Below are 27,663 nucleotides of genomic sequence, written 5' to 3' on the forward strand. Positions count from 1 at the left end.
TGATTTCCTTTCAGTGTTTGATTTCCTCCAGTGTTTGATTCCTTTCAGTGTTTGATTTCCTCCAGTGTTTGGTTTCCTCCATTGTTTTGATTTCCTCCAGTGTTTTATTTCCTTCCAGTGTTTGATTCCTTTCAGTGTTCTGATTTCCTCCAGTGTTCTGATTTTCCTCTCCTTGCTCCTAAGGGGAAGATCCCTTGGCTGGGGACCAGAATGACCACGACATGGATTCCATAGCAGGAGTCCTTAAGCTCTATTTCAGAGGCCTGGAGCACCCCCTGTTCCCCAAGGACATCTTCCATGACCTGATTGCCTGTGTCAGTAAGTACATGAAGAACTGCAAAGAAATTGGATTCATTTTCCTCATCCCCCCGCTTGTCTTCCCTCCCTTTCCCCTTTTTTTCCTGACTCCAGGGTGAGATTTTGGGGTTTCTCTGGCTGGGTTTGTGCTGCTGGGCTGGTTTCTGTTACCCAGTCACCTTTTCACAGCCATCCTTGCTCTGACATCAGTGAACAAGGAGATGGAAATTCACAGATTTTGAGGGCTGTGTGAGGGGGTTTTGTGAGCCAGTGCTTGGTGACAGGATTCTTTTAAAAGAGAATAAAGCAAAAAAACCTCTTTTGTGTAAAATAATCTTGAAGAGCTGTCATCAGAGGATGTCAGAAATGGCCTCTCTGAGGCAGGGATCACCAGCAGGGTTCCCTGGATATCTGCTTTCCCTGGATGTCTGCTGCCATGCTCCTGTGTGCTGGCCTCAGCTGACAAGGTAGTTTTTATTCATGCTCCTTTTAGCTTCATACCCACAAGGGACCATCCACTGCCTCCTGCTCCAGCATATCAATCATCAGAGCACTCACTGTTAACATTTTTCATGGTTACTAAAGGTGTTTCTGCCAGGCAGAGGGTTGTTTGTGGTTTCTGTGTTGTTTTTTAAGTGGCCTGGCTCTTGCTACATCCCCCAGAACTGCAGAATGATTCCATTGTCCAAGCAGAGAAATGGCCTTTGCAGGGACAGCCCCTCAAGAGAGGCAGAAGATCACTGAGCAGACAGCTTCAGAACTGGCCTGTGCTTTTCTGCTCCTGATAAATGCATTTCCAGACTTGGATTTGTGTTATGTTGAGAAGCAAAATCCCCTTTCCCCCTAAGGAGCTCTCCCTTGTGAGCTGATTGATGCTGCCCACTTGTTTCTCAGCAGGCTGCTGCACACAGAGCCCTTTGCTCAGCCTTTAGCTATGTTCATTTGAGTGTTCCAGCTCCTGCTTTTCAAACACCCACCTTTCCCAGCTGCCCTGAAGGAGCCCTTGTGCCAGGTGACATCCAGAGCTCCCACGCTCGCAGGGTGGAGGAGCCACGGGGGGTGGGAGGGTCAGGACAGACGGACACCAGAGATCTCTGAAGCCAGGGCTTGGAATTTGGGGTTTATTGTGGTTTATTGCAAAGGGTGCAGGGCCCTGCTGGGAGCTGCCACAGCTCAGAGCAGGCCTGAGGGAAGTAAAGACAGAGGTAAAGAGGATGAGAGAGAGTGTGGTGGTGTTCACAGGGATCCCAGGATGAGAGAAGAGATGAGGATCTTGACTCCATGTTTCAGAAGGCTGATTTATTATTTTATGATATATATTATATTAAAACTATACTAAAAGAATAGAAGAAAGGCTTTAATCAGAAAGGAAAGAAATGGAATGATAATAAAACCTTGTGACTGACCAGAGAGTCTGAGCCAGCTGGGCTGTGATTGGCCATTAATTAGAAACAACCACATGAGCCCAATCCCAGATGCACCTGTTGCATTCCACAGCAGCAGATAACCATTGGTTACATTTTGTTCCTGAGGCCTCTCAGCTTCTCAGGAGAAAAAATCCCGGCAAAAGTATTTTTCAGAAAATATGGCTGTGACAAGAGAGGATGAGAGGATAAGAGAGTAAGAGAGCGAGGTTCCCGTTCCAATACCATAAATCTTCTTCTGTGCTGAATATTCTGATTCTCACTGACCAATCTAGTCCAAGATACAAATCCATACAGCCTATAAGAATCATTACATTCCCACACTGTGTTACATTTTAAACCCTAAAAACTCCTGTTTGGGCCCCTTCTGCCAAGCTGTAGGGTCTGCTCTGCCCCTTGGGCCTGTCTGCAAGCAGAGGGTGTTGTTCCATCAAAAGGGGATCACCTTCAGTGGCCACACCATTGTTTTCCAGTTGTTCAGTAATTGAGGGATCTCAAAGCTTGCTTTCATTTCAATCTCACTTATAGTTTCCATATTCTCAAACTCTTTTGCCAGGCAATCATATTTATAAGGCTTTCCTGTTCCATCTTCCCCCACAGCAGGGAGGTGTTTGGGCTTTGCCAGCAGGTTCTGCAGCCACATCCCCTCCTGCTGGCCTCTGCTGGCTGCCCAGTGTGCAGGGCAGGGGTCCTGGTGGCCCTGGGGCTGTGGCACAGGGGTGACTCTCTCTGTGCTCTCTCTTTTCCAGCCATGGACAATTTGCAGGAGCGAGCGCTGCACGTCCGGAAGGTGCTGCTGAACCTGCCCAAGACCACCCTGATTGTCATGAGATACCTCTTTGCATTCCTCAATCAGTGAGTACCCCTGGGAGCACCTTCAGAGCCTTTGATTTGCAGCTCTGCAGGTTCTGGGGTGGTTTTATAGGCTGGCCTCAGTTGCAGAGGTGGGAAGGAGCAGTTCCTTAAAATTAGGCCTCCTCCTTTTTGAGCTGGCATTGAGGAATGTGCTCAGTGGCCCTGCCAGGTGCTCCTGTGCTGCCTCTCTGCTCCAGCAGCTGCCCACAAACCTTTCCCTGGCACCCCTGCCTCCAGGGCTCTGCTGGGAGAGAAACTCTCTCTGGGATAAACATGGAATTACTGAGGGTGGACAGGCCAGGGACACCTTCCTCCATCCCAGGCTGCTCCCAGCCCTGCCCAGCCTGGCCTTGGGCACTGCCAGGGATCCAGGGGCAGCCCCAGCTGCTCTGGGCACCTGTGCCAGGGCCTGCCCGCCCTCCCAGGAAGGATTTCTGCCCAATATCTCATTTCAGTTCCCAAACTCTCTTTCAGTTTAAATCCATTCAGTTTTAATCCTGCTGTAACCCTGGACTTGAGCTGGGCTGCAGGTGGGCTCTGAACAAGAATAGCAGAGAAGAAATAAAGTCAAATATGAAAATCAGCACCCAGAGCTTTCAAACTCCCCTTGCAGTTTCTGTTTCATTTCTCACTAAATACCACCAGTGTCTCATTTCTTACCTGGATCCAGAACATTTGTGTCCCATAAAGCCCAAAACTGAGCTCACCTGTGTTCTGAGCAGAGGATGGTGATGGTGTGTGATATTTTTTTTCATTATAAATTTTTGGGGTCCTCAGGATGAAGGAGGAATTGAGAATATGATTCCATGTTCTTAGAAGGCTAATTTATTATTATATTATATTATATTATATTATATTATATTATATTATATTATATTATATTATATTATACTATAATATACTAAAGAATACAGAAAGGAGACAGACAGAAGGCTACAAAGAATGATAATGAAAACTCCTGACTCTTCCAGAATCCAACACAGCCTGGCAGTGATTGATCATTAAATTAAAACAATCACATTAAACCAATCAAACACTCACCTGTTGGATAAACAATCTCCAACCACATTCCAAAGCAGCAAAACACAGGAGAAGTAAATCAGATCATTATTGTTTTCATTTTTCTCTGAGGCTTCTCAGCTTCCCAGGAGAAGAATTCCCGGGGAAGGGATTTTTCAGGAAATATGGCAGTGACAATGGTGATGATGATGATGATTTCTGCTGTTCACCCTCCTTCCCACCTCTGTTTTTTTGCAGTTTATCTCAGTTCAGTGAAGAGAACATGATGGATCCCTACAACCTGGCCATCTGCTTTGGGCCCACGCTGATGTCTGTGCCCGAGGGCCATGACCAGGTCTCCTGCCAGGCTCACGTCAATGAACTGATCAAAACCATCATCATCCAACACGAGAACATCTTCCCAGGGCCCAGGGAGCTGGAGGGCCCAGTCTACAGCAGAGGTGGAAACACAGAGGATTACTGGTATGATGGGTGCTCTGAGCAGAGCCATGGCTGCACGTTTATCCATGGGTTAGGATGCTGCAGCAGTGTTGGCTAATTCAGGATTTCTTTTATATATTTTTATATATATATATATATATATATATATATATATATATATATATATATATATACATAATAATGTTATATATATACATAATAATATTATATATATTATTACATATATAATATTATATAGAATATATTATAAAATATATTATAAAATATATAATATATAATATTTTATATTATATATTTTAATATATATAAAAGAAATATATTGAATCTGTTTTATAGCAGCAAAGATGGCTCTGGTCCCTCTGGAGAGTCCTCAGCTTTAAAGAAATAAGCTGGTATAAAGTAGCTATTCAGTTGTCAAACCTCACTCACTTATCTTGAAGGGCAAGGCTGTGGAGGGATTTTCTTGGATGTTCTGGTTTGGTAGCTGCCAAAATCAATCTCTTTTTGTTGTTTTTTGGGTTTTTTTTGCCTTTTCTCTCTGCTTTTCTGGAGTGCCTTTGCTTCAGCCACGGGGGTCACTTGCTGCTGAACCTCCAAGGCTGTGGCACAGTTGAATTTCCAGGGCTGCAGGGGGGGAGGGAAGAGGCAGGAATGCAAAATCACCATTTCCATGCAGCCTGGAGCTCCAGAGGCCTGGCCACGTGCTCAGGCTCAGAGCACATCTGGAAGCAATTCAGGCAGAGCAGCTCCTGTCATCTGGGCAGGGGGGAGACGAGAGGAGAGGAAAGGAGAGGAGAGGAGAGGAGAAAGGGGAAAGGAAAGGAAAGGAAAGGAAAGGAAAGGAAAGGAAAGGAAAGGAAAGGAAAGGAAAGGAAAGGAAAGGAGAAAGGAAAAGAGAGGGGAAAGGAGAAAGAGGAAAGGAAAGGAGAAAGAGGAAAGGAAAGGAGAAAGAGGAAAGGAAAGGAGAAAGAGGAAAGGAGAAGGGGAAAGGAAAGGAGAAAGAGGAAAGGAAAGGGGAAAGGAAAGGAGAAGGGGAAAGGAAAGGAAAGGAGAAGGGGAAAGGAAAGGAGAAGGGGAAAGGGGAAAGGAAAGGAGAAGGGGAAAGGGGAAAGGGGAAAGGAAAGGAGAAGGGGAAAGGAAAGGAGAAGGGGAAAGGGGAAAGGAAAGGAGAAGGGGAAAGGGGAAAGGAAAGGAGAAAGGGGAAAGGAAAGGAGAAGGAGAAAGGGGAAAGGAAAGGAGAAGGAGAAAGGGGAAAGGAAAGGAGAAAGGGGAAAGGAAAGGAGAAGGAGAAAGGGGAAAGGAAAGGAGAAGGAGAAAGGGGAAAGGAAAGGAGAAGGGGAAAGGAAAGGAGAAGGGGAAAGGAAAGGAGAAGGGGAAAGGGGAAAGGAAAGGAGAAGGGGAAAGGAAAGGAGAAGGGGAAAGGAAAGGAGAAGGAGAAAGGGGAAAGGAAAGGAGAAGGGGAAAGGAAAGGAGAAGGGGAAAGGGGAAAGGAAAGGAGAAGGGGAAAGGAAAGGAGAAGGGGAAAGGAAAGGAGAAGGGGAAAGGAAAGGAGAAGGGGAAAGGGGAAAGGAAAGGAGAAGGGGAAAGGAAAGGAGAAGGGGAAAGGAAAGGAGAAGGGGAAAGGAAAGGAGAAGGGGAAAGGAAAGGAGAAGGGGAAAGGGGAAAGGAAAGGAGAAGGGGAAAGGAAAGGAGAAGGGGAAAGGAAAGGAGAAGGGGAAAGGGGAAAGGAAAGGAGAAGGGGAAAGGGGAAAGGAAAGGAGAAGGGGAAAGGAAAAGAAAGGAGAAGGGGAAAGGAAAGGAGAAAGGAAAGGGGAAAGGAGGAAGGGAAAGGAAAAAGGAAAGGAGGAAGGGAAAGGAAAGGAAAAAGGAAAAGAAAAAGGAAAGGAAAGGCTCTGTTTCCCTCCCGCCTGAGCTGCTCCCTCCCTCTGAGGATCAGGAATGTTCATTTGTGCCCCACTTCTCCCCCCATCACTGCTCCTGCTCTCCTCCAGCCTCACAGCAATGGCAGTGGTTATTTTCATGGCTAACATAAATAGGTTTTTTTAAATGCAGTCACTGTGGGGACAGAGCAGGCCTTGTTCCCCTGGCTTGTCTCAGAGCTGTGGGATCGCTCCTCATTCAGAGGCTCCTCCAAACTCACTGCTGTGTGCACAGCACTTGCCAAAACCTTTTGGAAATTCTCTTCATTTCACCCCTCTCTCTGATGTTTTTAGCTGATGTTATATATGAAGGAATTGCAGGGGAAAAAAAAAACCAAAAAAACAACTTAATAATATTTATGGCCTTCAGGAAACACAGTAATTTGGACAAGAAGTTTTGTGCCATGAGGTGAAGGGAATAAAAGTGTGGATGGGACCCTCAGGAATCATTGATCAGCCCCTGGCCCTGCCCAGACACCCCAAAATCCCACCCTGAGCATCCCTGGGAATTTAGGTGGAAAATGCAGCAAGGATGGATTTTCTCCAAATTGAAAATGAAGAGGTTTTGTTTTTATGATGACCTAGGAAGTTTACCAAAATGTAACTTTAATGAATTTCATTTGTTAAAATTACACTTATAAAAGACAGGATTTTAGGTGGGAAATACAGCAAAGACAAATTTTTTAGGTGGGAAATGCAGCAGGGAGAGGTTTTCTCATTTTCATTTTCAAATTGAAAATGAAGAGGGTATTTTTTAGGTTCCATCACTAATTTTATGATGATCTAGGAAGTTCACCAAAATGTAACTGTAATGAATTTAATTTGTTAAAATTATACTTATAAAGGACAGGTTTTTAGATGGGAAATGCAGCAAGGACAGGATTTTAGGTGGAAAATGCATCAGGGACATTTTTTTAGGTGGGAAATGAAGCAAACACAATTTTTTAGGTGGGAAATACAGCAAGGACAGGATTTTAGGTGGAAAGTGCAGCAAGGACAATTTTTTAGGTGGAAAATGCAGCAAGGAGAGGTTTTCTCATTTTCATTTTCAAATTGAAAATTAAGAGGGGTTTTTTTTTTTTAGGTTCCATCAGTACTTTTATGATGATCTAGGAAATTTAACAAAATGTAACTTTAATGAATTTCGTTTGTTAAAATTATAATTATAAAAGACAGGATTTTAGGTGGGAAATACAGCAAGGACAGGTTTTCTCCAAATTGAAAATGAAGAGGGTTTTTTTTTTAGGTTCCATCACTAATTTTATGATGATCTAGGAAATTTAACAAAATGTAACTTCAATGAATTTCGTTTGTTAAAGTTATACTTATAAAGGACAGGATTTTAGGTGGGAAATACAGCAGGGACAGGATTTTAGGTGGGAAATGCAACAAGGACAATTTTTTAGGTGGAAAATGCAGCAGGGACAGGACTTTAGGTGGGAAATGCAACAAGGGCAATTTCTTAGGTGGAAAATGCAGCAGGGACAGGATTTTAGGTGGGAAATGCAACAAGGCCACTTTTTTAGGTGGAAAATGCAGCAAATACATTTTTTCGGTGGGAAATGGCAGCAAGGACAGGATTTTAAATGGGAAATTCAGCAAGGACAATTTTTTAGGTGGAAAATGCAGCAAGGACAAATTTTTTTTAGGTGGAAAATGCAGCTTTTTGGGTGGAAAATGCAGGTTTTTAGGTGGAAAATGCAGGTTTTTAGGAAGCATTGCTGGGTAAGAACGCGGCCCCGCGCGGGGTTTGGAGCTGCAGCTGTGCTCGACGTGACTTCAGAGTCTGGGTGAAACTTTAGCCCTCGGTGCTGCTTCCTCCTGGGGCCTCCAGCTGGCTCCAGAGGCTTCTGTAAACTTTATTAAAGAGCATAAAAGGCTCTGCAAAGCCTGGGAAGGGCTGATGGCTGAGGTGCTGGCTCAGGAGAGGTTGGGCAGTCCTGTGGATTAAGCAGAATAAGGAGCCAGAATTGTTCAGACATTTCAGCTCTTCTCATTTTTGGTTTTTATTTTTCTGTTTTCCCTCATGTTTAAAAGAGCACAGGAGGTAGACTGCCAAAAATAGAATTATTTTAACCGTTGCAGGGCCAAAATGAGGGATTAAAATTATTTTAACCATTGCAGGGCCAAAATGAGGGATGAAGTTCCTCCTTGTGTGACGAAGATTAAAAATCACCTTTAAGGAGTCACAGGAGGCAGCAAAGGAGTTTTCTGGTGTAAGATGAAGAGCCAGCAGTGGTTTTTAGCCCTTTTTTTTCCTCCTGAGAGAGGCAGGCAGGGCTGCCAGCTGGCAGCAGCTCTGTGGAGCTGCTTGGGAGAGGCAATGGATCCTCTTCCAGTTTCCCTTCTGCTCGTGTCCAGAGGGAGCTGCTCCTACAACAACATAACCTTTGCTTGCCACTTGTTGTCTGTCGATCCTCTCAAAGCTTTTCTTCATGCCAAACATAAAATGAGTCCTCTTGGTAGTTCAGGTGCTCTGGAATCTTTATTTACAGGCAGCTAATTGGGCTGTGGGAGTTGTTGGGGGAAATGAATGGGACATTTAAGGTGGCGATAAAAGGGATGGAGGGAGATGACAAACACAGACCTGGAAATAGCAGGTTATAAATCAAGGAACGATTTCCCCCAGGAAGTTGCAGCTTTCTCATCAGCCATCTAATGAGCTAATTAGAGCAGTGGAGAATGCAGCCAGGGGAATCATCCTGGCAGGGCAGGGAGGAGCTGGACCCAGCCTGGCACTGCTGCTCAGCACTTCCAGGGCTCCAGGCTGTGAGATGTGAGGGTGGACTCTGCTGATAGCACTCAGAAGGGGTCACCCAGATGTTTGGTTTGGCTGATCACAAAGGATTCAGCTCCATTTTCACCCACAGCCATTTCAGCACGTGCATCCACAAAGTGTCTGTGGCAGCAAAATCTAAACATTGACTCCTGCTGGGGATTCCCAGTTCTGTGTGGCTGCTCTCCAGGATATCCCCAGCTCTGTCTGATTGCTTTCCAGGATGTTCTGTCTGCTTGGGACCCCAATTCCCAGCAGTCACAGCTGTCCCTGTCTCCTTCTGTTGCAGTGAAAGCCCCCATGGAGAGAGAGCCCTGACAGAAGATTCCGTGCAGGATGCCACAGCTGAGCACCACACCAGTGATGATGGTATGGGAAACCTGCTGTTTACTGGGGAAACTGGTGCAGCCTGCCCTGGGGGAGGCAGGGCTGGCTTAAAGATGCAAAGTGGAGTTTAAGTCAGAATTCTCACTGGAAGCATCACTTTGAGGCAGCGTTTGGGGGCAGGAGGTACAAAGGCGTAGGATCAGCGGGAATATCCAGAATTACCTGGCAATTTTGGACAATTTTGAACATGTCTCTGCTTCTCATGGGGTCTCAGCAGGAGGCTGGGTGTGTTTCAGTGTCCTCTCCCTGTCCCCTCTGCCTGTGCCAGGCATTTCTGCTGCCAGTGGCTCAGGAAGGAGAATTGAGAGTGCTCAAAGCCCTTGAAGGGAGAGCAAAACACCCCCAGACCTGCTCGTCTTCCTCTGAGAGCTGGGGTTTAGAGCAGACTGTCCTGAGGGATCTCTTAGAGATCATCTTTGGATTTCCTTAAGGAAGCTCAGTTAACATTTCTTGTCTGATCAGTGAAAAGAGGCACCAAGGCTGAGAATTCCAGGGTATTTCCTAAGGAAAAGGTGGCACTGCAGTCATGGGAACATCCTGTGAGCCCCCTCCAGAGCAGAGGAAGGATGAAGTGGCTGATGTGAAATGATGATCCCTGGCTGTAGGACTCTGCTTTTCGTTGATGGAGTGACAAAATTATCTTTTGTCCCTTTAAAAAGGAAAAAAAGCCTAGAAGTTTCTCTCCTCTCTGTAAAGAGCTTTGTTATTTTGCCTTTTATTAAAACTTCCTGTTTCCAGCACTGCCACAGAAGCCATCCTGCTGGGTTTTAGAGCAGACAGTGCTGAGGGCATCTCAGATCTCAGCTCCTGTTGCTGCTTGCCCTCAGTCACTTGGTGCTGGTGGGGCTTTTTGGGGGCAGATGCTTCTGCTCTGTAATGGATTTACACCATTGCTTTCTCAAGCCCTGCTGCCTCCTTGCAGCCTTGAGGCAGCTCCAGAGCCAGTTCTGGAGCTCCCAAGGAGTAACTGGAAGAGCTGTGCCTCAGGTTTGGCCTCTCAGCCCATCTGAGTTTCTTCCTGTGGTGCAGAGATCTCTGTGTGGAGTGGCAGATCTCCCTTTGATCAGGGCAGAGGAACCACAAATCTCTTTTCTCCAGGAAAGAACTCAATTTCCATGGATTGCTTGGCTGCATTAAAGCTCCTTTAAAGTAATTAGAGGGAGCCCACTGGGGCTGTGTGGTTGAGCTCATCTCCATTCCCCTGATCCCTGCCCACAACCAGGAGCTGCCTGAATGCACATTTACACTCAAACACTGGCAGATTTTTTTATTTTTTTTTTTCAGAGCCTTAAAAATAATCCAGGGGAATCCCACATTGATTTTCCTGAGTATCTTAAATGCCCTTATTGTGCTGCTGTGTAGTACCAGAGTCCTGCAGGGAGCTGGATTAGTGGCAGGGCATGGCTGGAGCTGCTGTGAGCTCTGTAGGAGTGGGCACAGAGCATCTTCTGTGCCTCACCCCTGCACCAAGCCCAGCTCTGGAGGCACTGGGTGTTTGACACTTGGATGAACAGCAGGGCTCCCACTGTGCCAGAATTCCTCTCTCCTGGCTCAGGTGAGCCTCACAGGCAGCAGAAATTTCCTTCTGAATTGATGCTTTATTTCTGAAACAGCTCGGAATGAGAGGATGTTTCCCACCCCTGCCTGCCCAGGGGATTCATTTCAGCTGCTTTTAAGGAAGAGAACCCTGGGGAGATTTTTGTCTGGAACAAACCTGATTGCTTCCCACCTCTGAAAGCCTTTTTATTTTAATGAAACACTAATTCTGCCCTTGCCGCTTCCATTATTGTTGGCTTGAATTGCTGTGAGGGGATTTAGGGCTTGGAAAATACAAATGTGCCCTCTGATTTCCAAAAGTGACAGTGCCACCTCTCCAATGACACTGGGCAAACCAGCAGCCCATCAAATTTCTCCTCCTCCATAAAAGAATGCAACACAATCAGTTATTCACAGAAAGTGTGTGAGAAAGTTTGTTACAAGAATGTAAACATCAGAAGGCTTAAAAGAACTTAAAAAAAATAAAATAAATAACAAATAAATAGTAAATAAATAATCAGGGCGACAGGCTCTTTGGGGGATCATCTGTGGGGTCTTTGGGGTGTCTGTAGGCTCTTGTTGCTTTAGAACAGGAAATAAAACTATGTGGACACTGGAATCTCCAAAGTAAAAAAGAAAGAGGTTTAATTTCTGACTCTTAACATTTATAAATTTCCAAAAGTGACCCTGGATTGGAGGGTGACAGTGCCACCTCTCCCGTGACAAACCAACAGCCCATCAAATTTCTCCTCCTCCATAAAAGAATGCAAAACAATCAGTTATTCACAGAAAGCGTGTGAGAAAGTTTGCTACAAGAATGTAAACATCAGAAGGCTTAAAAGAACTTTAAAAAATAATACATAAAATAAATAATAAATAAATAAATTAAAAATATATAAATAATAAATAATCAGGGCGACAGGCTCTTTGGGGGATCATCTGTGGGGTCTTTGGGGGATCATCTGTGGGGTCTTTGGGGGATCTGTGGGGTCTTTGGAGGATCTGTGGGCTCTTGTTGCTTTAGGACATGAAACAAAACCATGTGGACCCTGGAATCTCCAAAGTAAAAAAGAAAGAGGTTTAATTTCTGACTCCAACATTTATGGATTTGCTGGATTGGAGGGTGACAGTGCCACCTCTCCAGTGACACTGGACAAACCAACAGCCCATCAGATTTCTCCTCCTCCATAAAAGAACGCCAGACAATCATTTATTTACATGAACCGTGTGAGAAAGCTTGCTACAAGAACGTAGACATCAGAAGGCTCGGAAAATCTTAAAAAACCAGGATGCCACAGGTGCTCAGTGAATGTTCTTTCTTCCCCCCTAGAGTGTGAGCCCATAGAGGCCATAGCCAAGTTTGACTACGTGGGCAGGACTGCACGGGAGCTGTCCTTCAAGAAGGGAGCGTCCCTGCTGCTCTACCAGCGCGCCTCCGACGACTGGTGGGAGGGACGGCACAACGGCGTGGACGGCCTGATCCCACACCAGTACATCGTGGTGCAGGACACGTAGGTGCCACCCGGGCAGGGGCAGGATGCTGAGATCACCTCAGACAGGACTCATTGTTGGTCTAATTATAGTGTTAATTATCACAGCCCAGCTGTCTGGGTGGGGTCAGCGATTGTTCGGTGTTGGGAGGGTCCCCGGGGTGAGGTGAGAGATGAGAATTGGCTCCCAAGTTCTCAGAAGGATGATTTATTGTTATATTATATTATATTATATTATATTATATTATATTATATTATATTATATTATATTATATTATATTATATTATATTATGGATATACTAAAACTATACTAAAGAAAGAGGATACAGAGAGATGAGAATTGGCTCCCATGTTCTCAGAAGGCTAATTTATTATTATATTATATTATATTATATTATATTATATTATATTATATTATATTATATTAAAAGGATATACTAAAACTATACTAAAGAAAGAGAAAGTATACAGAGAGATGAGAATTGATTCCAAGTTCTCAGAAGGATGATATATTATATTATATTATATTATATTATATTATATTATATTATATTATATTATATTATATTATATTATATTATATTATAATGATATACTAAATCTATACTAAAGAGAAAGGATACAGAGACATGAGAATTGACTCCCAAGTTCTCAGAAGAATAATAATCATATAATATGATTTATTATCATATTATATTACATGAAAATGATATACTAAATCTATACTAAAGAAAGAGAAGGGATACAGAGACATGAGAATTGGCTCCCATGTTCTCAGAAGGCTAATTTATTATTATATTATATTATATTATATTATATTATATTATATGAAAAGGATATACTAAAACTATACTAAAGAAAGAGAAAGTATACAGAGAGATGAGAATTTATTCCAAGTTTTCAGAAGGATGATATATTATATTATATTATATTATATTATATTATATTATATTATATTATATTATATTATATTATATTATATTATATTATAATGATATACTAAATCTATACTAAAGAGAAAGGATATAGAGAGATGAGAATTGACTCCCAAGTTCTCAGAAGGATGATTTATTATTATAGTATATTATATTATATTATATTATATTGATATACTAAATCTATACTAAAGAAAGAGAAAGGATACAAAGAGATGAGAATTGACTCCCATGTTCTCTCAGAAGGCTGATTTATTATTTTATTATATTATTTTATTTTATTACATTACATTATATTTCTAAGAAAGTTATATACTAAAACTATACTAAACAAAGAGAAAGGATACAGAGAGATGAGAATTGACTCCCAAGTTCTCAGAAGGCTGATTATTATATTATATTATATTATATTATATTATATTATATTATATTATATTATATTATAAGAAAAGGATATACTAAAACTATACTAAAGAAAGAGAAGGTATACAGAGAGATGAGAATTGACTCCAAGTTCTCAGAAGGCTGATTTATTATTTCATGATATTCTATTATATTTAAAGAAAAGTATGTACTAAAACTCTGCTAAAGAAAGAGAAAGGACACCTCAGAAGGCCAGACAAGGGTGACAATAAACCCCCTGACAGGCTCAGAGAGGCTGTTGTGGTTGTGATACCCTCCCTGCTCCTTCCTAGTGAGGATGGGATGTCGGAAAGGTCCAGCCCCAAGTCGGAGATAGAAACAAACTCGGAGCCCCCGGAGGAGAAGGTGACAGCCAGAGCCGGTGCCAGCTGCCCGAGCGGGGGCCACGTCGCAGATATTTACCTTGCCAACATCAACAAGTAAGAGCAGCCTTGCATTGTTCCCCTGCCTGTCCAGAGCTTGCTGATGAGTCCAGTGAAATGCTTCCTTCCCTGAAAATGATTCCTTAACCAGCACTGCCACCCCTTTTCTCTGCTTCCCTTCTCTTCTAACTCGCTCGCATTTTGCTGTCCCCTCTCTGTCACCGGCGTGGCCATCGCTCGTTTGAAACCCCACTGGCTTCTCTTCCCTGTCTCCAAGGTGCCATCTGGTCCTGTTTTCCCAAATATGCCCTGTTTGAGCAGACAGAGGGAGGGAGGGGAGTGCTGGGCTGAGCTCTGGTGTCGTTGTCCCCGTCCCTCCTCGTGTTGTGTGATCTGTCACGTCTCCTCCACGTTTGCCACGTCCTGTTGGATGGGCTGGGGGGGACAGCTCCTCCAGGAAGCTGTGTCCCAGTTTGTGATAAATGCCATACCTGCAGTCCCAACCATCTGGCACTGCCTGGAGCACTCCTTTGTTTCTGCAGCACTCCTCACCTCGGGTTACTAACCATATGCTTGCAGTGGAACAGCACAACCCCCTGTTGCTCTAACCTTGCCTCCTCCACCAGAAATTGTTGCTTTAGCCAACACTCAACATAATAAAAAGCTGGAAAAATCAAGCTAGTAGCAGACTAAATTCCATGATCTGTTAAATAGTTTTTCTGGACAGATTTATCCCCCGTATATTTCTGATTATTTCCTTTGTGTTAAAAGCCCCCACCTCTCTCCATTGTGCAGTGAAGGTTTTATGTGATAATTACAGTTTGATGGGAGGGGATGTTCTTAACCTTCAGCTAATTTAACACAATGTAGTCTAGAAAGGCATTAGCACAAATGCATCCTTTTAAAAGGTTTGGACCCTGCTCATGGCCTAGAGAGCCTGGGCCTTCCTTATGGGATTCAGCAGAGCTCCAGTGATATCTGGAAAGCTGTGTTAATCTGCATCAGCTTGGGATCTGGGCTTTCTTTTATGATATTTGCTGTCTGAGCCACTGGAGTGGCCATTCTGCCAGTTATGGAGAGATTTGTGTAATAACAGACCTGTGCTGGAGCTTCACCATCTGCTGGCTTTGGTAGAGTTGTGTCTAGTGGTTTTTAGGAGCCTGGGGAATGTCCACCCTAGTTTTTGGGGCTTTTTTTTTTTTCCCTTTACTAGGGAAACACCTGATATTTAGCAATAAGTAGCATAAGACTCATTTTGTTGTTTTTTCTTTAGGAATGAATCTTCTGACCTATGTGTGAACAGACTTGAGCAAAATTAAATCAGATGGTTTCGCAATGACAGTTGTGCCACCCACTGAATTATTATTTGGATGCCAAAATCCTACTGGAGTTAACACTTTCTTGCAGTTATTCATGGGGCTGGTGCTATATATAAATGGATCCTTCCCTGTATAATGGATGCCAAGCTTCAGACCTATGGCATAAAGTATTCTGCTGCATTGGCCTTGCCATGATCTGAGTGGAATCGTGCTGTCAGACCTCATGGTGCTGGGGTAGAAACTAAATTCTTTGGACCAGTTCATCCATTTGACATCATCCCTTTGGTTTATCTGTAGCCCATGCCTTGTGGCCCTGCCAAAGCCATGAAAAAGAACCATCTCCTACCACCAGCAAACATTGGAAATGATCATTATCCCCAAACTGGGGGTCTTTGCTTGCTGATCTCTGAAAATAATAACTTGATGCCTTGGGCCAGGAGCTTAGTAGACTTATACTGTGTCCTCCAGTCAAAGATTGTAGCTCTGCTCTTGGAATGTAATAAAAACACGTCATCAAAACCTGTCGATGGCACAGAGGGTTTTTTTGGTTTTTTTTTTGTTCCAGTATAAATTCTTCTCCTCTTGACCAAGTTAATCATGTTCCACCCAAGTTTTCTGGTTTTGCTATGAATGTGCACAGCTGCCAGGACTCAGCCTTGTCGTTAGAAGCGTGAAACTGGAATGATTTATAATTTATAATTTATAATTATTTCACTGTACCGCAATCACTCCTCAATCCCCTGAGTCCGTTTGTAATCTGGGTTACCTCTGTGTCTCTCCCCATTGTCCTGTGTGTTGTTTTGGGGGGATATCTTCAAAATGACAGCCCTGTACCTGCTTGTATTGACTTGTTTTGCTTTTGTGACTGAAGGCAAAGAAAGAAACCAGAGTCAGGCAGCATCAGAAGAGCGTTCCGCCAAAGTGACGGCCACGGCCTAGGTAGTTCCCTGGCAGAACCAGCCTCCCCCGGGGCCATAGCCGGTTCCAGGCCCTCATCTCAGCCCATAATGAGCCAAAGCCTTCCCAAGGAGGTTCCAGACAAATGCTCCATCAGTGGCCACGGCAGCCTCAACTCCATCAGCCGGCACTCGTCGCTCAAGAGCAGGATGGAGAGCCCGCAGGTGCGCAAGGCGCTCGCCGCCGGCCGCTCCAAGAGCTTCAACAACCACCGGCCCATGGACCCCGAGGTCATCGCGCAGGTGAGCACCAGGGGATGAGGGGAATTGTGGAATTCCCTATGGCAGGAGGGGAATTGTGGAAACCCCCAGCACACTGGGAATATTTCTGTGTCTGCTCTGGGGTGTCCTGACCCTCAGGGGAGCTCTGACTTTGACCCTCATCCATGGAGAAACTTCCCCAGACTTCAAGGCAGACTGGAATCTTTCCTAAAGACTTCAAGGTAGACTGGAATCCACAAAAGTGTGAAATAGATCATAGAGAGCAGTGCAGGTGTATCACTTAGGTGGGAAATTTAGATTCTGGGATTTTTAGTGTGTTGTGGATGGAAGCAAGATGGAGGGCACAGGGTGCTGTCCTGGGTTTCTTCTTCATGCTTCTTCTTCCTCCTTCTTCACCCCGAGGTCATCGCTCAGGTGAGCACCAGGGTAGTGTGCTTGGGGTTCCCCATGGCAGGAGGGGAATTGTGGAAACCCAGGGCACACAGGGAATATTTCTGTGTCTGCTCTGGGGTGCCCTGACCCTCAGGGGAGCTCTGACTTTGACCCTCATCCATGGAGAAAGTTTCCCAGACTTCAAGGCAGACTGGAATCTTTCCTAAAGACTTCAAGGTAGACTGGAATCCACAAAAGTGTGAAATAGATTACAGAGAGTAGTGTAGGTGTATCAGTTAGGTGGGAAATTTAGGTTCTGGGATTTTTAGTGTCCTGTAGATGGAAGCAACACAGGGTGTTGTCCTGGGTTTCTTCTTCATGCTTCTTCTTCCTCCTTCTTCACCCCGAGGTCATTACTCAGGTGAGCACCAGGGTAGTGTGCTTGGGGTTCCCCGTGGCAGGAGGGGAATTGTGGAAACCCCCAGCACACTGGGAATATTTCTGTGTCTGCTCTGGGGTGTCCTTGACCCTCAGGGGAGCTCTGACTTTGATCCTCATCCATGGAGAAAGTTTCCCAGACTTCAGCATAGACTGGAATCCACAAAAGTGTGAAATAGATTCTAGACAGTAATGTAGGTGTATCAGTTAGGTGGGAAATTTAGGTTCTGGGATTTTTAGTGTGTTGTGGATGGAAGCAAGATGGAGGGCACAGGGTGTTGTCCTGGGTTTCTTCTTCATGCTTCTTCTTCCTCCTTCTTCACCCCGAGGTCATTGCACAGGTGAGCAGCACTGTGGTATTTTTGGGGTTCCCCATGGTAGGAAGGAAACTGTGGAAACCCAGAGCCCTGGGAATATTTCTGTGTCTGCTCTGGGGTGTCCTTGACCCTCAGGGGAGCTCTGACTCTGACCCTCATCCATGGAGAAAGTTTCCCAGACTTCAAGATAGACTGGAATCCACAAAAGTGTGAAATAGATTACAGAGAGTAGTGTAGGTGCATCACTTGGTGAGAAGGCTGAGAGGGGATCCCACAAATGCACACAAATGTCCCCAAGGAGTGCCAGGATGGTGCCAGGCTCTGTTCAGCAGCAGCAGCACAAGGAGCCATAGATGAAAATAAAAAGTTCAGCTCAATGTGAGGAAGAGTTTGTGTCCATGAGGGTGCAGAGCCCTGAGCTGCTGCCCAGGCAGGGAGCGGAGTCTCCCTCTCTGCAGACACCCCAAAGCCACCTGGATGAGTTTCTGTGTCACCTCCAGGTGGGCTGGACTCCAGAGGTCCCCTCCAAGCCCACATTCTGTGATTCTCCCAGTGCAATATTAGCTCAGGACACAGCCCCAGCCTGGGCTTTCCTCCTCCCTGTGTGCAGGCACTGAGGCTGCTTTCCTGAGGGAAAATAAACACCCAGGTCCTTCCTCCATAAAGCTTGGCCCTGTTGGTTACCCAGAATTTCATCTCAACACTGAAAACACCCATTTCAGAAAGTGACAGAGATTCCAAAGCTGCCAGCAGAGAGTTAAGCAACCATAACTTCAAGACACGAGAGAAATTAAGTATTTCTTGTGGATTTAACACTCTCCTGTCAGTGGTGCAGGCTTGCCTGTGGTGTGACATCTCTGTCTGTACTTTCATCTGCTATCTCTGTAAGATTCTCTGCAAATCCATTTCCTCCTTCTCTCTCTTGTGTGATAAAAACCTTTTTGATAGTTCTGCCTATTATTTGTTGTACACACTGAAGTATGCAAGGTATTGCTGCCAGTGTCACCACTAAAACACTCAGCACATACAAACCCACAGCATGGCAAGCACGTGGAGCAGCACAGGCCAAATAAAAGCAGGAGCAGACTCGTGCAGTGCTCCAGTGGCATCCTCATCTTCTTGCAGGGCTCAGAGTGTGATCAGCAACCAGACCTGAACACAGCCCTGCTGGTTTTCAGGAGTTTGTTATTTACACAGCGGCCTTGAAGTCGAGGCTGGCTACAAAACTGTGAATTTACAGATTTCCCCCTTCCAGAGGGCTCTTCCTGGGTGGATGTGCCTGCACTTGCGTGTGTCTGTACCCAGTGTTTGCAGGGTGGGATGGATGGCTCTGCCTGCAGCCAAGGAATGCTCCAGGCTCAGGTTACAAACAGACCTGACTGCTCTGCCTGCCTCAAGGCTCTGCAGGTTCCTAAGGAGCTGGGGGGAAAATACGTGAGAAATAAATTGAATTTTTATTGACAAAACAGCGACTCCACATAGTAAATAAGGGGCACCTTAAAACTCAGTGGGTTTAATGCTGATGGGAGTTTGTATTTTGCAATTTTGAGTACCTTAAGCCCATTTGTTAAAGTGGAAATGTGATGTACAGCTCCTGCTGTCCTCGTGCTTCCCTGTCCTTCTGAGGCTTTGGTTGATATAAATCAGATTCTTTGTTTTTTCAATTAGGCTCTGACTGAAGTTGTTCTGTCTCCTCTCCCTGCCAGAACCTTCACTCCATTGTTTCACTGGAGAAGAGTCTGGGGACAAAAAGGAAAGAGGAGGGGAAAATAAATAAAAAAGAGGAGGGAGGAAAACCCAAGCTGTGTTAAATCAGAGTTTTTCTCTGTACTGTCTGCTCAAGCACCACCCATAACCATCTTAAATATTTCCCCAACTTCATAACGAAAATCTGCCCGGCCTCAAGATAGAGTGGGAGGCATCAGATTTCTCCCTCTGCTTTCTTCCACCATTCCTTGAGTGATTTACCTTCCCCACCCCCTGAAAAGGCTCTGAGGAAGCTGGAAAGCTGCAGCCAAGAGTGTGAGTCACAGCCAGGCTGAGCTCTCCTGCTCCCCTGGGAGCTCTGTGCACCACTGCACTCCCCAGCAGACAGCGTGGAGGTCCTGAGACAAAACCCCCATGACTTTAGCTCAAAAGTTCTTTATATTTATTTGTTCATAGCTGTAATGGTTTTTAAGAGGAAGGAGAAGGGCCAGTTTCGGGTTGCTACACGTGTTTCTGACATCTTCTGTGTTTTCTAAAATTCCGAGTCCTGTGAAATACATTTCTGGGAACAGCTTAGCAGGAAAACCAGTGAGGCAGGAGCAGGAGCCCACGAGGATTTCAGCATTCAGTGTGTGGCCCAGAATCCAAGCCATGAGTGCTCCCTTCAGGAATTTACTCTCCTGAACTTCATGTGTCAAATAAACTGCAAGAATGGGCACCAATGCTTTGGTTTCTGTTCATGAGTGCTCCCTTCAGGAATTTACTCTCCTGAACCTCAGGTGCCAAATAAACTGCAAGAATGGGCACCAATGCTTTGGTTTCTGTTCATGAGTGCTCCCTTCAGGAATTAACTCTCCTGAACCTCACGTGTCAAATAAACTGCAAGAATGGGCACCAATGCTTTGGTTTCTGTTCCTTGCTGCCATTTGGGGCTTTACTTTGAATTCTGGGCAGCAGTGAAGGGCCAGATTAGCATCAAGGCAGTGCTAGCAATTATTTTGCTCCCCATTGCTGGAAATTTTTAGTGACTATTGGCTGCAGGATGTGGCGCTGCACGGTTCGGTCCTTGACGCGAGGTTGGTGTTTAAAAAAACCAAAAAATTTTTGCTCAAAACCTGCCTTTTACCTGGTGATTTGTGTGCCTGGGCCTTGCCTTCACTGGGCTCCTGTGCTGTGCTTGCAGGACATTGAAGCCACCATGAACTCGGCCCTGAACGAGCTGCGGGAGCTGGAGAGGCAGAGCAGCGTCAAGCACGCGCCCGACGTCGTCCTGGACACCCTGGAGCCGCTGAAAACCTCCCCGGTGGTGGCCCCAACCTCGGAGCCCTCCAGCCCCCTGCACACCCAGCTCCTCAAGGACACTGAGCCCCCCTTCCAGCGCAGCGCCAGCACGGCTGGGGACATCCCCTGCACCTTCAGGCCCGTCAAGTCCGTCAAGGTGGCCTCGCAGGTGAAGCCGCCGGCCACGCGGCCCAAGCCGGCCGTGTTCCCCAAAACCAGCGCCAGCACCCCCGGCGTGGCCTCCTCTGCGGCCCAGCAGCCCCCAGACAAGTCCTGTACTGTCTGATGCACCCCCTGCTGCTCTCTGGGTACAATCCTGCTGTTCCACACGGCAAAGACGCTACGATTGTTATTTAATGAATGCTTGGATTGAAAGGGAGATGCTGGGAGCTCCTGGGCAGCCACAGCCTCGTCCCACGTGCCCAGGACAGCTCCTGCCACGCTTGGGAAATCCACAATCCACAATCCACTGTGAAGCTGAGCAGGATAACACCAAGGGATGAGCTGGATTTTGGTTTCCATGCCCTGTTCAAGTGTTCGGCCGCTGGAAGGAACATTTGGTGGTGTCCTGTTTTGGGATACTGGTGTAGTGACTTCTGTATTCTGTGTTTCATTTACCACAGGGAAACAATAGGATAGATTTTAGTCTATTGCATGTTTTGGTGCCACTGGTTACGTGGAGCTTGGACATGCCTGTTTCTTGTGCATTATTATTATTATAATTATAATTATTATTATTATTATTATTATTCCGTCGCCCGCTGGTGCCACGGTGGTTAAGGGTCTGTCTCGACTTCCATCACATCCTCTGGTTTTGTTTGTTTGCTCCCCATTCCTCCCCCTCAGGGCCAAAGCCTTTGGCCATTCCAGCCTCATGCTTTATTTGTCATGGAAAAATCAGTTTACTCTGGAGCACTCGTAGGTTTTGTGGAGTTCTACGTAAGACGTGTCTGTGCAAATATAAACAAACATGTTTTCCTGAGCTCTGGGAGCACAAGAAAGAGCCCAGTCATTGCTTATGGACAATCTTCACTGGTTTCCCCCTTTGCTCTCCCATATTTAAAAGCAGCTTTATTGTTTCCAGTGGCATTTTCAGCCTGTGGGCTCTGATGTGGTGTTTGCTCTCAGGAGACTGAATGTAAAACAAAGCAAAACAAAACAGAAAAAAGAGATAATTTTGAAAACAAGCATCCTCTGCTGGGAGCCCGTCCCCAAGACACGCTCTGCTGGTTTGCCTGTTCCTCAGGACAGATCCTGACCCCCATCCCAGCGCCAAGCACTGTAAAAACTTCGCTCAGGAGTTCTCAGCTCCCTGCCTTGTCCCTCTCTGCTCTCATAGAGCAGTGCAGGGAACGCTGCTGGGGACAGGGATGTGACAGCAGTGGCTGCCCCCCGTGCTCCACGCAGGGCTGACCTGTGAATGAATCCTTTGCTGTTATTTGTATTTATCCATAGCCAGCAGCATCCACGGACTCTTTTTGTACTCCCCTGGGAATTCTCCACGGTGCCCACAGTTATTTAATTCAATAATTAAAAGGCTTGTGCCACTTAGGAGTGGAGATTGGCTGACCCCGAGCTTGCCTCGTTCCTCGGCTTTTCTGGGATTTCAAACAAGCTGCACATCTTTAGGCTTCCATCAAATAATGGATTCAGGACAAGAGGAGAAAAGTCATTCTTCTCACCCATTTAAGCTGAGTTTCCTTGCAGTTTGTGAGTTCCTGGTGACTGCAAAGCCCGTTTAATTGGCACTTAAACAAGAAGAAACCAAGAAGAGTTGCTGAAAATGTCCTTTTCTGACATTTAGGATGATACTTGGAGAAAAATGGAGCAGGGTCTTCCTGCATCCCTGTCCATGCCCACACGCACAACCCCCTTTCTACAGAAGCAATCAATCCATAATTAATGACTTCCCAAAAAGCTTCCTCTGGGCCCTGAACGAAGGACGGGCAGGAACTGGGGAGCACTGGGAAGGTTTTGGTGAGAACTCTCCTCGTTTCCCATTTCTCTGAGCTGCCCTGGGGGAGCCCCACGGTACGAGTGTGACTGTCCCTGCCCCTCCAGGAGATGCCACCAGTGCCACCTTTGCTCTCAGGTTCTGATGGACTTCTACCACCAAGGAATCACTTGTTCTTTTGGGGAAAAATAAATAAATAAATAGAATGATTAAACTTGTAATTTTTTGCTCAGGCAGAACTTTTCTGGCATTTCCTTTTTAGTAACAATTCTTGGGTTTTTTGGTTTCTTTTTTTTTATTATTTTTTTTTTATTTTGGTCTCAAATGACCAAAGTTAATCTTTGTCAAGAGCAGGATCTCTGTAAATTGACTTTGCCTCATTTTAATGCCTTATTTTCTTTTTTATATTTTTATGCCTAGCATTCAATATTCCTAAGAATAAGTGTTCAGCCACGCACAGCACAATGGAGGAGCTGCTCTTTTCCAGCTTCAAGGTCTGAAGTGTGGAATTAGATGGAAAAAAAAAAATTAATTAAAAAAAAAAAAAAGACTTCAGGTTACTGTAACAGCAACTGTCTGTATCTGAATTATTACTGTGCTTCTCTAGCATCCACAGCTCTGGGACAATCCTGCTGCCAAGGGCAAGGTGCTGGGCAGGATCACCTGGATATGGAGCAACTCAACTGGAATTCTGGTGTGCACTGTGATGACACAAGCAATAGGAGAGGCTGAAGCTCCTCCTTCCTCTTCCTTGGGCGGAAAAATCACACGTGGGAGGGGATGAAACAAAAAAATCGCACACAAAATTATGGAAAAAAAAAAAAAAGGAGATTTTCCAGCTTGTCCTCCCCACTCTGAACACACAAGGCTGAGAGGACGTTTTGCCACGAGTGTTTTATGAGCAGAAATCATGGAAATCGTGGGGAAAAAGGAGATTTTCCAGCTTGTCCTCCCCACTCTGAACACACAAGGCTGAGAGGACGTTTTGCCACGAGTGTTTTATGAGCAGAAATCATGGAAATCGTGGGGAAAAAGGAGATTTCCAGCTTGTCCTCCTCACTCTGAACACACAAGGCTGGAGGACGTTTTGCCACGAGTGTTTTATGGGCAGTGGCTGCCGGAAAGGTGGGAAGGAGGAACTGGAAATGTTCCCTCCCTGAGGACAGGTCTGACTCAGTGGTTTGCTTGGGGAGGTACCAATGTCACTCCACATCTTCATATCCCGAAGAAATTTTAGCTCTTCCAAGGAAATTCCTCTTTTTCATGACTTTTCCTGTAACGTTTGTGTGGAATATGAAGACAAAAAGAAGTGTTTGATAACTGGAATGACGTCTGTCTGTTGGATAGTGCTTTGTATGAACCTTGTTCATCAGGTGTTGGATTGAAATAATCCAAAGCAAAAAACAAAAACCTAAAAAAAAAACTAAAAACTTTTAAAATGAAACACGGTTTTAGGTGATCAATCTGAATGGTTTCTGAAGCTCAGACCTTTTCTGGGTTATTTCCCTAGTTGGGAATGGAGCAGTGTGCTTTAACCATTGCTTAATTTCTGCCTCTCTGAGGTCGTCCAAAGTTTATGAATTGTAAATTTGTCCTTCATGTCCGAGCAGTGGGACACGATCAAAACCCTCTCATTTTATCTGTGCTGGGTATTTTAGTGCAACAAAAATGAGTAAATAATTAGAGTGCACTGTGACAGCAGAACAAAAAAAAAAAAAAAAAAAAGTTGTTGTATATGTCTGTATTTTGATACCTGTTCAAAAGGAGTCTTTGGGTTTCCTGTGCTGAATACCTCATGTGTTGGGTTTTGGGAGTTTTTGTTGATTTTTTTCTTTTTTAGTTTATTTTTTTTTCTTCTTCTTTTTTAAGACAAGATTGTTCTTGCACAAAAGTAGGTTAAGATAACCGAGTTCTCATAAATTTATTTACTGAATCAAAACACTTCAGCTTGGCAAGAAATCCCATCTGTTGCAATTCCCCACCTTGCACTTGGTACGGGGCCGACCCGGCGCACCTGGAAGAGCTCCAGCAATACTGGGACAGGAGAAGCTCACTGCAGGTGGAGTTTGCTGCCTTATTTCTCTTCTTCTCTGCGTCAAAAACCTCAAACTCAGTGGAGCCAGGCGTGGGTTTGGGGATTTATGGAGCTTTTGGGAGATGTTCTTCTGCAAAAATCGACGCCGGCACTTCAGATCCTTCCTGGGTGTGTGGGATCTGAGTGGAGGGGACACTTGCAGGAGGTGATGCTCTCAGTGAGCAATCAGGAATGGTGGGAAAACGCCCCAGAAATCCCCGTTGAGACAGGTGGATGGATTCCATGAGAGGCTGAACTCACCCCCTTGTCCAGCAGGTCCATGAGCACAGGAGGAGAGGAAGGAGGTGAGGGGCACCTGAGCTTGGCAGGACCAAGCCCTGGGTGCAGAGGGATGTGCCCCAAAGTGCAAACACACTGAACTGCCCTGGGAGGGAACTGCCTCAAAAACTGCTTCAAAACCCACAGGGAAACACGAGCACTGGGGCATTTCCATTGCTTGTGGGCCTGAACAGAACAGGAAATTGAGTTTAACAAGCTGGGGATTTATTTATTTTGAGATTTTTAGCTTTCACAAAAAAAAAAAAAAAAAAACAACCCAGCCCTTTTTTGGGTTTATCTGGCCTTGGCTAATGCCCCACAAATGCAGCTGGGGACATAAAGCTGTTCCTTTAGTGGGTTGGTGGCACAAGAGGTGGAAAGGAGGGAATGGCCAGCACCAGCTCTGGGGGGCCACCAAGCACCTCATGGACTGAACTCTGGGGTTTGAGCTCCTTCCACATCGGCTCCCTGCATGTCTCTGTGTCTGTGTGACAACCTGGTACTTGAAAATAAGAAATAAAAACAGAAATACTTGACCCTGTGCCTGCGGGGCCGGGATGGCCCCGGCTGCGTCGCGCACACGCGGTTCCGCCGACCGCCCGCCGCAAGGCAGGTGAACTCTGTTCCAGGCTGTTCTAGCAGCAAACCATCTATTTGGGTGGCTCTAGAGATGCCAAAACAGCAGTTCAAAGCCTGGAAAATGCAAAGGGTTCTGTTGGTTTGGGTTTTGTTCCTTTTTTCCTGTTAAATTTTGTGCTTCCTCTGACGCAGTTTGGGATGAACGCGTTTCTCAACGATGGGCCAAAAAGAGGGGAAGGTGCAGAGGGAGGGCAGCTCCCTGCCGTGCTAATACTTGATCTGCCAAGCCCCACACAGGGTAAATATTCAGCAGTTTGCAGTGGGAATGGAAGGTGGGCCTGTCCTTTTTGAGGCACTGCAGTAACCTTGCTCCTGACGTGGGCTCCACCAGCCTTTCCACCAGCCCTGAGGTGTGAAGAGCAGCCCAAGGCCGGGTTGGACTCTGAGTGTGCCAAACTGCTGGAGCAATACTTGTGAGCAGCAGCAGCTCCTCTGAAAGCCCAGCTCCATGTAGCTCAGACAGGGCAATTGCTGAAATCCATCTCTGATTTCCAGTGGTCCTGCTGTAAGGGCAGGAAAATCGGGTTGCAAAGTGTAGGAATTGTGTTTTTCTGTCTGAACCTGGGGTTGTCAGCAGCAGTTGTTTCCATGGTGGGATGGAATGTTCTTGCTAAAACAAGTTTCCACTGTTTCATGTCTTCTACACCAATATATATATGGTGTATATATTAAACTGTGTAAAATTGTACTTTGTACATAGAACTCTGTACAATATGGAGGTACAGCCTTTTTTTGTTTTGGTTTTGTTTTTTTTTTTTCCCCCCTCCCTTTTGGTACAGTCTTGTACAGTATTAGGAGTCGATGTGTTGGAAGTGTTAAATCCATACTGGGGCAACAAAATGTATCCATTGTCATTAGCAATAGTTTTGGAGAAATAAATGTTTTGGGTATGGTGGAAACACTGACCTGAGGGTGCTGGTGTGTGATGTCCTGGGGCTGGGTGGGAGAGAGGGACAGCATGGCCTGGGGGGCTCCTGGGATGCTCAGGGCTGGTGCTGGAGGTGCTGGTGAGGGGGTGAGGAAGGACCTGCAGGAGCTCCTGGTGCCATCCTGGGCACGGGGACATCGATGGCAGCGGGGCAGGAGCAGCACAGGTGGCACGGGGGACACTGAGGATGTGGTGATAGGACAGGGGAATGGCCTGAAGCTGAAGGAGAGCAGGTTTAGGTGGGATATTGGGCAGGAATTGTTCCCTGTGAGGGTGGGCAGGCCCTGGCACAGGTGCCCAGAGCAGCTGTGGCTGCCCCTGCATCCCTGGGGATGTCCCTGGGGATACTCAGTGGCAGGGGACAGGAGCAGCGTGGTGGCACAGAGGTGGCACAGAGGTGGCACAGGGGACACTGAGGATGTGGTGATAGGACAAGGGAATGGCCCAAAGCTGAGGAGAGCAGTTTAGGTGGGATATTGGGCAGGAATTGGTCACTGTGAGGGTGGGCAGGCCCTGGCACGGGTGCCCAGAGCAGCTGTGGCTGCCCCTGCATCCCTGGGCATGTCCCAGGCCAGGCTGGAGCACCCTGAGGTAGTGGAAAAGCAGGAAAATCCCTGCTGTGGAAGGATAAGACTTTAGAGATCTCTCCCAGCCCAGTTCTTTCTGTGACCCCACAGATTCCTGATTCCAGCCCCAGTTCCCCCAGCCTGGGCTCGCACGCAGCCGCCACAGGAGGATTCCCCAGGGCAAACACTTCCCTGGCACTGACCTGATTTAAAAATGCTTAATCTTCATCATTCTCCTGTGGAGGATGGACCCCCAACTGGCTCAGGAAAGAGGATTTAGGATTGGGATTATGGATTGGATCATTATTTTATCATTACCATCTTTCCCCTATCTCGGTTTTTCCACAGGCCTTTTTCAGAACGTGGCAGGGCTGTTCATTTTTTGCTTCCTTTTCTTAAGATTTGAAGGGATTACCTACTTTCAGTGAGGTTTGATGTCTAATGGAGGCATTTTGTCCCTCCCTGTGCCTGGGGTGAGCCTCCCTGTGCTCCCTGTCCCACATCTCTTGTAGGGATCAGCTGGAAAATCCAGGATGTTTTTATTCCAAAATCACAGCAGCCTCTGTGGCACCACCCCAGAGCCAGCTGGGCACGCTGCTGGTGGCTTTTTGCTTTTAAAACATGAAATAGGAGTCAGAAAGTCAGAGGAGCGAGGATGGGGTGGCACAGATAACAGGGGACTTTTGATTTTCCCTTGGTCACTGCCCAGCAGAAGATGCTGTGATTCTCTCTCTGTGATTATCCC

At 45.9% G+C, this 27,663-nt stretch overlaps 1 protein-coding gene across 4 annotated transcripts in view; it reads left to right on the forward strand.

The window, feature by feature from the left end:
• SRGAP2 (SLIT-ROBO Rho GTPase activating protein 2) overlaps nt 1-26,329 on the forward strand; it is a 124,755-nt gene extending 98,426 nt beyond the window's left edge. For 2 of the 4 annotated variants that reach the window (XM_054648875.2, XM_054648876.2), the window contains exons 16-23: nt 184-318; nt 2,471-2,576; nt 3,834-4,058; nt 9,022-9,101; nt 11,986-12,166; nt 13,777-13,923; nt 16,057-16,384; nt 20,381-26,329. In XM_054648875.2, the coding sequence (XP_054504850.1) occupies nt 184-318; nt 2,471-2,576; nt 3,834-4,058; nt 9,022-9,101; nt 11,986-12,166; nt 13,777-13,923; nt 16,057-16,384; nt 20,381-20,764 (1,586 nt within the window). In that variant the 3' untranslated portion in view covers nt 20,765-26,329. Of the gene's footprint in view, nt 1-183; nt 319-2,470; nt 2,577-3,833; nt 4,059-9,021; nt 9,102-11,985; nt 12,171-13,776; nt 13,924-15,139; nt 15,705-16,056; nt 16,385-20,380 lie in introns of those variants that run through there. The other 2 variants (XM_077190654.1, XM_077190655.1) reach the window with 2 other exon arrangements.
• The last annotated feature ends 1,334 nt before the right edge of the window (nt 26,330-27,663 follow it).

Source organism: Agelaius phoeniceus, chromosome 25 (assembly GCF_051311805.1).
Source record: "Agelaius phoeniceus isolate bAgePho1 chromosome 25, bAgePho1.hap1, whole genome shotgun sequence".
In the NCBI taxonomy this organism is placed as follows: domain Eukaryota; kingdom Metazoa; phylum Chordata; class Aves; order Passeriformes; family Icteridae; genus Agelaius; species Agelaius phoeniceus.